Source organism: Pseudopodoces humilis, chromosome 12, assembly GCF_049639895.1.
Source record: "Pseudopodoces humilis isolate 2021_Gansu_Grassland_sample_001 chromosome 12, ASM4963989v1, whole genome shotgun sequence".
Lineage (NCBI taxonomy): Eukaryota > Metazoa > Chordata > Aves > Passeriformes > Paridae > Pseudopodoces > Pseudopodoces humilis.
The window spans coordinates 4885846-4894447 of NC_142211.1; the positions used below are offsets into that span (position 1 = coordinate 4885846).

Sequence of the window (8602 nt, forward strand, 5' to 3'; positions counted from 1 at the left end):
TGTTGTCCCCCATTGGTGTTCCCCCCTGCTGTCCCACCCCGATACATGTATCTCGGGCTCCCCCCGCCCCTCTCCTTCCCCATAAATACTCCGGGTTTCCCCCTGTTCGGCAGATTCGCTGTTGCCGGCACCCTTCACCGAAGCTCTGCCTGAATAAAGGCTTGTGCTTGGTGGAACGCTGGACCAGCTTTCTCGTCCCTGCTTCCTGTGTTGCCTGCCCGCCACCGTCGCCGAGCTGAGCTGAAATCACTTGACTATCGCTGAGCTGAGCTGAGCTGGAATCACTCAACTGCTCGAAGCTGCTCACGCACTTCGGCCCAGCCCTTCTCAGGGCTGTCTCTAGAGAAGTTGCGGTGCTCCGGGCTTTCCGTCGCCGCAGCAATAATGGGCTTGTCTTCACCCACTACTTCTGCCCAGTAGACTCCTGGTGCTTTGTCATCTACTGGGACTTCTGTTGGAACAGGGATCACCTGGGCTATTACCTGCTTTTTGTCTATATAGAAAGGTGGTTGGGGGCACCTAGCTAAGAGAATAAGGTGTGTTAGGTCTCCCTTAATTGTCATGGGAGCCACCTCAATCTCTATTGGTGTGTGTGTTGTGTCTCCAATAACAAAATACCTACTATCCAGTCCAGCCAGGTGTTGAGGGTTAGGTGTTTTTTTTTTTTTTTTTGTTGTTCTGGCCTGCCCGGGGAATTTTTACCCATTATGTGCTGGGACAACCTAACTGTGGGTATTTAGTGGGTGCTCGACAAAGGACAAAGAGTGGCCGGGCCCAGGGGGGGGAAGGGGCAGGAAAGGAGGGTGGGGACAGTTTTTGGCTGGCTTTCTTCGGCTTCGGGGAAAGACATTCGTTTGCTGGGTCGCGGAGCTGCTGCGGGAGAGAGAAGGGAATTTCGCCATCACCCAGATGGAGCTGCTGCTTCTTCTCCTTCTTCCCTCTTTGTTGGTGGCCTCGCACCCCCTGCCCTGCTGGGACATGTGGCAGTGCCAGGCACCACTGCAGAGCTGCTGATACACCTCATCCACCAGCCCAGGATCTCAGCTCGACCCTGCTGTTCCAGCCGACTGTTCCTCGGAGCCCCGCAGGAGCACCAGGACTGACTGCCCGAGGGGGTTTGTGAAAACAAAGCCTCTCCTCCATCCTGTCTCAGCCGAGAAAGCTGTCCCGGGGTCCCTGGTTCTGTTTTCTTGTTATTGCTGTAGTTATTGTTGTTTGTTTGCCTGGTTATACTAGTAAAGAACTGTTATTCCTATCCCCAGATCTCTGCCTAAAGGCCCCTTGATTTCAAAATTATAATAATTCGGAGGGAGGGGGTCTACATTCTTTCATCCCAAGGGAGGCTCCTGCTCTCCCTAGCAGACACCTGTCTTCTAGAACCAAGACTGTCATGGAGTTACTTTACCTTTAAGAAAGTTTAAGTTGCTGGGAACTGCCTGGAGTTTTTTCTCCTGACCAATTATCAGTCATTGCTGAGAATTGACAGCAGTTTAGGCCATTGAAAAGTGGGATCAACTTGTGAACCCTACCTCAAAGTGTAAAACCAGAGCTCTCTTGGTTCTCTTTGTTTCCTGGCTGGGAAGGGTGGCAGAGCTCCAGGCCTCCCGTTCCCTGCCCAGGCCATGTGGCCGGGCGGGGACTGGGCTGGGCCCAGCGTCTCCCGGCCGGGAGATGCGGGCCCTGTGGAAAAAGTTTTCTCCGGGCTCCGGCCGGGCCGGGCCGAGCCGATCTCTGGCTTGGCTGCAGGTTTTTTGCTGTAACTAAATTCAGAAAAGAAACTGCTGAGTGAAGAAGGAGAGAGGCTCTGGACCTGCAGCGGGCTGGGCGCGGCGCCTACACTCTCCAGAGCAGCCATGAGGAGCTTTCCATCGCAGACGGCTCCAGCTCCTGCACCGGCCGAGGCCACAGAACTACCTACAACAGCCTGGGCAAGATTTTAACTCTTTCATTACCCAGATGAGACTTGCGGATTAATCTTTTTATCCAGACAGAGAAAAAGAGAGTGATCAACATGAAAAGAGACTTTATAAACTACCAGTGACAGGAAAGAAAAGAAGCTTCAGAAAAGGTAGAGAATTAAGAAGATGCTTTAATTAAGCTGAAATATCTTTCTGTTAAAACTATGGAAATGGACAGTAAGGTCTCAAAAACACTCCTTTAATTCATGACAGTAAATAGGGAGGAATAGAGTGTTCAAAGTGTAAATTTTGAGTAAAAAAGTAGAGTAATTATGGTACAGTGAAGTGTTGGAAGATTTGAAGCCTTGAGAGGCAATGAGAAAACTGTTTTCTAGTGAAGCTCACAGAAACAGATGAAGAAGACTTTTTGCCTTTGAATAACTTATCCTTAAAAATCCCATCCCTAGACTCATGGCCCATACACACTTCAGAGTGATGTGAAAATGGGAGGAGTGGGCTCTAATAATAGCAGTTCTGGGCAGCTAACATTAGGGCAATGGAAAACTATAACAAAAATAGTTTTTCTTGTGAGAAACTCCATAAATTAACAGGAAGAAACTTCTGTTTCTCTACAAAGACTGGTGAAAAGACTGTAGCAAGAATTGGGACTGTTTTAACCATCAAAGTTCCAAAGTTTTTGTCTCTTTTGTCATGTGAACAAGGGAATAGTGAGTAGACAGGGGATGAAAAGGTTTTTCTGGAAGTTTATTCTGGTGTTCTTATTGTAGTTTGTCAATAAACTTTTTTTTTTTTTTTCCTTTTAAGTTGTATGCCTGTTTTGCTCTTGTTCTAATCCATATCTCACAGCAAGAAATAAGTAATTTTCTTAGTTATTGGTTTAAAACCACGACACAAGACACCAGGCCTTGTGAATTATCCTGCAAGTCTACTCCAACGACTGTCCAACGATCAGATCTGAAACAAAAAGCTTTAGAAATTACAAGTGTGAATCGCTTTTGCGGTTGCCAGACCTTATTAGGCAAATGTTTTTCACAATTATATTTCTGCAGTTTTTCACCCCCCTACCCCCTTTTTATTAAAGGACAGAGATTGGTCTCCGCTTCATTTATGTCTGCGCGCTGAGCGGGTAAGCACTGAGACCGAAGTTTTCTGGCAAGCTGGTATCAGTGTGCTTCTGTTGTTTTAAAGGACAGTTTTTAGCAAAATGTCCCAGTTTTCTGCAATGAAAACAAATTCGCTGTTGCTGGTCAGACGTCATCTGTTCACTCCTTGTTTCAGATGAAACTGCAGCAACAGGTCTTTGGGTGGTCCAAGGAGGTCTCTTTTCCTGTGAAAACATCTCTGCTTTCCTCGCACAGGCTTCTGCCATCTGTACGAGTGTCGGAGGTGCATCCATTGACAAACCTAGAATGACCCTATGGCAAGACTCATTAGCATTTCTCTGAGCAATTTCCTTGATTAATTCTGCCTGTACCACGGGGTCTTCTACCTGACGGGAGACTTGTTCTCTTAATCGGTCTAAGAATTGCAGGAATCCTTCTGAAGGCATTTGTTTTACATTAATATAACTACCCTTAGTCTCAGCTGTTGGTAGCTGGGTAAAAGCTTTTTCTGCAGCTGCAGTGATTTTATCTATCACAGCTTTTGGCAAGGCCATAGTTTGGTCCTCAGGTTTTTCCCATACTCCTTCACCACATAAATGCTCAAAAGTAACAGCATTATTTAATAAATCTACATTTTGGTGATTGGTTTTTAATAATTCCACCAGTATTTTTTTTAGAAACCTTTTCCATGTGTTTTCCCATAAATCAAATTCAGATGGTGTAAGCAAACATCTAAAAAGATCTTTAATATCTGTAGGAACTAAATCATTTGAGGTTAATATTGTTTTAACAATGCTTTTAAATATTTCACTATTACGGCCAAATTCTCTTTGAACTTTGCAAATTTCTTTTTTGTCTTGGTATGAGAAGGGCTTGTAATGCCGGTTCTGTGGTCTTGTTCCAGTAAAAGTTACTGGAGCAGCAGTAGGGAAAAAAGCTGAGGCGCAATTTCCTGGTTCCCCATTCCCAGGGGTTATATTGAACCGGCAGGCGAGAGGTTTGACCTGCCTGGGAACCGGCAAGGCTAGTATTTCCCCATCCCCCAGGGGCACCGTGTGACTCTACAAGGGGAGCAGGCTGAGGGGATCCACCCTCCCATCCCCCGGGGCATCCCCCGGGGCCATGAGGGCAGAGCACAGCAGCACAACCACACCTGCCTTTGGAATGCGGTGAGGCAACCTCACCTCCCTGCTTGCTCCCTGGCCCGCCCCCCGGACCGTGGGAACTGGGAGGGGCTCCACCCCTCACCCCGGCCCAGCCCCCAGCCCCGCCCCCTGTCCCATAAGAAGCAGGCAGAGGGGAGGGGCTATGGGCGGGGAGAGGCTTGGGGGTAGGGACCTGTGGGAGGAAGGGGTTATGGGGGGGGGAGGGGGGGAGGGGAAGGAGAGCACATGGTCAGCGCCATTATTGCTCGGCACATGTTTCTGAGTAAGTTCAGCTGAGCCCCCCCCTCCTTGCTGTGAGGATTTTAAGCTATGCTTTTTGGGGTTTTCTGCGGGGAGGAAAGGGTATGGGAAGGAGTTTTCGTCTGCCTGCACAAGGCAGACGGGGTCGGTACACTCCGGGGATTGTCTGAGCCCTGAGAGACAAGCATCTGGAACTCTCACAGAATATGCTTCAGACGTACCCTCTGACCGGGGAGCTGAGGGAAGGGGGGGAGGGGAAGGAGCCAAAGATTTTTCTAGCCTTTTCTCGTGTTTTTGTAGAATTGCTTTCCGAATTAAAAGGAACAGTGGGAGGTATTTGCCAGCTGTGTTCTCCCCCAGTTCAACTTGCATAGTGAGTGCTTGTCCAACCTTTTCCCAGTCAGGCAGGGAATCAATATTCAAATCTGGAAAATGCAAAAAAAACCATTTTACGAATTTCCTCAGCTTATTTTTTGAGAAAGTGATATTTCCAGCCTTTAGAATATTCTTAATATGGGAATATTTATTCCTTTGCTGTGTAGAAAAATGAGAACCCATGGCCGATATTAAGGCTTTACTACACAGACTGGTCTAACCTTTTTTATCACCAAGAAAAGCAGAAAAGATCCAAACTGCAGTCAGGGTTTAAAAACCACTGCGGAGCCCGGAACGCGCCGCTGGTACACCCCCCCATACACCACGTGTAGTGCCACATGGGCTCCCCCGGTCCCGATACCGGGGGGAGACTCGTCTGGCACCGGCACCACACCACCGTGCCCCACTAAACCCCACAACAACCACTGGATCTCCTGCACCCCCCTGCGCCCCCCCGGTACCTGTTTCCTGAAGGATGCGGCGGTGTTCCAAAAAAAAGAAAGGTTCTCAGTCCGAGTTGACTCGTGTTCTCACCGAGCTACCAACCCGATCCCCGTCAGTAAAGACTGCGGGGTAGGTGACTTTCCCTAGGCTTGTTAAAACACCAGTGGGGTGCTTTCCAGCCGTCCCGAGGGGTTCTGAAGCCCCCACAATGGGCACCACCTGAAGTAATCCTCCCTTTGCCCCCCGAAGTAATCCTGGCTGGCTCTGTCAAGGGGGGGGGTCAGGGAGATTCTTCACGACCAAGAAAATAGACCAAAGAGCTGCTCCTCCCTCCGGGGTAACAGAGGATGTTTATTCTGGCTGGCTTCCAGGGGGGAGAAGAGGCCGGGGATCACTTTCCCGGACTCTTTCAAACCTCAGGAGGGGGGCGGGGAGACATATAACACCAACCAATGGGATAACATGTCAGCGACAGGGAGGGGAGGGGAAAAACACGTCACAGCTGCAGGGAGGGTTTACAGAGACACTAAGTAACTCCCAGAAATATGCACTACCACAGTATCCATGGCTGCCAACGAGAAAAACTGACTCAGCCCCACCAGGAGAAAGGCCTCTGCAGCAAAAACTCTGACCGCATGAGGTACTTCAAATGTCCCACAGAAACCCCTTCCCTGACCATAGAGCAGTTTCTGTCCCAGACTCCGCCCACATCCTATTACTGGGAAATTCAAGTTTAAAAGTCTATTAAGCTAATTCTGCTCTCATAGAGAACCTAACTGAATTATAAAAGTAGAAAAGAGAAACAGTGTACTCCCAATGCAGTTGCATCAAGAAAAAGAACACAGAATTTGTTTTAAAAAAATAGCTTAGTGATTTAAATTATGGTAATTTTAGTGATTAACAGAGTTGAAAAGAGATTTAGAAATGTATTGGGACCGCCAGCTATTCACCAGTCTTCACAGAAGTAATTGTGAACGCCGTTTATTTCTATCTTTAGCACACGTTTTATAGGGTTCTACAGGGTCTGCGGGCAGAGCAAGCTACTATTGGCTAACACACACAGTTTACTTTTTTTCTCCTACACACAAGAATATTGTTTTGCTTTACTCTCTCTTCTGCAGGCAAGTTTCAAGGATTTTAGCCCTTAATATCACGACTTATTTCAGAGCCTGGTTTGTGCATACAGGCCTTTACTAATATATAAAATATATCAACAGAAATGTTGGTGAAAGTTGTGCAGAGTAGAGTTCCTTAAAGAAGAGTAAAAGAAATGTGTTAATAGTTTGTAAAGTCTCACAAAGAAAGTAATGTTAAAGTGTTTCTTATAGTGAGTAACTTTAAAAAAAGGTTTAAAAAAGAGCTGTTAATGCAGTTTTGCAAAAGTTTGTTTTGAGTATTAAACATAGTTGTAAGATACCAAAAAAAAGATTTGTTTCTAATATTTAATTGAGAAAAATCAAATGTTTAAAGAATTTGTAATAAAAAAAGTTCCTCAGTGACAAAAAAAAACACGGCTTTTTGAGACTTTTGAAAGTAAATGTAGAAATTTCCTTTTCCAAGTGAGTAAATCAGTGCTATTTTAGAGTACTAATTCTATAACTTCATATTAATAGAGATTTTTAGTAAAATCTTCTGTGTTTATTCAAAAATTTTGAGAGTATTTAGTCTTGCTTTGTTTTTTTAAGCAATATAAAAAATATGATGTTTAAATTCAAAGTACCAGAAAGAGAAATTGTAAATGATTGTGTTACCACCCCCACAAACTAATAAAACTTTGAGTATTGTAAGTCCAAACCCCTTAAGTGCTAAGTAGTCAGTACAAGCTTGTGAATCATATGCAAGTATTTACAAGCACCAAAAAAAATTGAAAGAAGAAAAAAGAACACAATAAGTTGCTTAAAAACCAAGATGTCCGTGCTATCCGTGTACACATTTTAAATGTAGTTATTGTCACAAAATTTAAGTTCTGCATTGTAAGAGGGGATATAGATTCAAAAGCTTGTGTACAAAGTGTCTAGGGAAAAAAAAAAAAAAAAAAAGCCTGACTAGCTGAATCTTAGTGCTTGCTACAAACCGAAGCTTACTGGAGCTAGATTCTCCAGAGTCTACCTTTTAAATTAAAAAAGATAAAGAAGAAAATCAAATTCACAAGCACAAGTCCTAGCAATCGAGTGCCAAAGGGCGAGTAACGTACCCTGTAACACAAACAACGAAAAGTTATCCAAATGAGGCACCTTTGAGAGGTAGTATGTGGCTCGGTCTTGTCAGGAAAATCAATCCACAAACACCAGAGGTTTATGTCCAAAAAGGAGACAGAGGAGTCCTTTTTCTTTATTCGAATAAAGGGAGAGGCCATGGGGCATTCCCCTGGGGTCTCTCAAATTTTTGGAGGGCGCAGCCTCCTTTTTATCCTAATTCCTGGCCGCTTGTCCCTTCTCTCTTTCCCCATAGGCTGAGGTACTTGAGAGGTACAGGCTTCCCGGAACGCCTGATACCTGCGATACCTTCCCCCCCCCCCCCCCCATGCATAATCCCTTCTTAATTCTTAACTCTTGTGGAATTCATGGTGCTCTTTCAGTGCCTCTTTGATCTTTTAGTGGAATCCATCCCATTGTTTCTGTTGTCTCTCACTGATAGCTGCATCTTATCAGCAGACCCACAGCTTGTTTGTAAAGACAAACCCGTCATTCCTCTCAATCCCTCCTCTTTTAATTTTTGTTAATAATTGCCTTTACAAACTTTAGTTATCATTGACTTAATTTCTTTTTCTTGGGTCTTTTTTGGCCTTGCAGTTATTTGCAGTGGCATCACTCTCGGCCTTTTTGTAGCCATCTCTGGGTCAGTAGGCACGGCTACTTACCTGCATTCTTTTGATCACATGTTGAATGAGTTAAGCAAGGGATAATGCATGGTAAAAAGATTAGAGTTGCTACAACTGGAACAGTCATAAGGAGGGCAGTTGGGGTACAACAATCTAAACTCAAAGATAAAGTCCAGTCACAAACGCTCTTTTCTACATATATGCTTCCTGTTCTATTTAGGCAATATGTGCTTCTTTCAGAAGAATGAAGCTGCCATGGACTTCTTTCTTTGTCTCAAAATTTTGTTCTATTATGGACTTCACTCAGGGTGCTAACCTACCATTTAGGTTCGACCGGGCTGGCCACCTATGGCCAGTTTTCAGATCTCCATGGCCCTCCGCAGACCCAACAATTTCTAAGGTTAAAGGTTTTTGCTACTTCTTCTCCTAAGGTTAAAAAATTATTTTCCCACTTTAGACTCAATTTAACTGAAAATATAAAGGTAAATTTATTAAGAAAAACATTCTAATAGTGTAATAATCTGATTTCCTAAC

The 8602-nt window shown here is 45.0% G+C and overlaps 1 protein-coding gene across 1 annotated transcript; it reads right to left on the reverse strand.

The window, feature by feature from the left end:
* Window positions 1-3024: 3024 nt before the first annotated feature.
* On the reverse strand, window positions 3025-8113 carry LOC148183301 (endogenous retrovirus group K member 6 Gag polyprotein-like). The gene is made up of 2 exons (XM_088061389.1): window positions 8108-8113; window positions 3025-4083 (listed from the first exon to the last, which is right to left on the reverse strand). Exons 1-2 carry the CDS (start codon window positions 8111-8113, stop codon window positions 3025-3027), a joined length of 1065 nt encoding a protein of 354 aa, XP_087917515.1.
* Window positions 8114-8602: the final 489 nt, after the last annotated feature.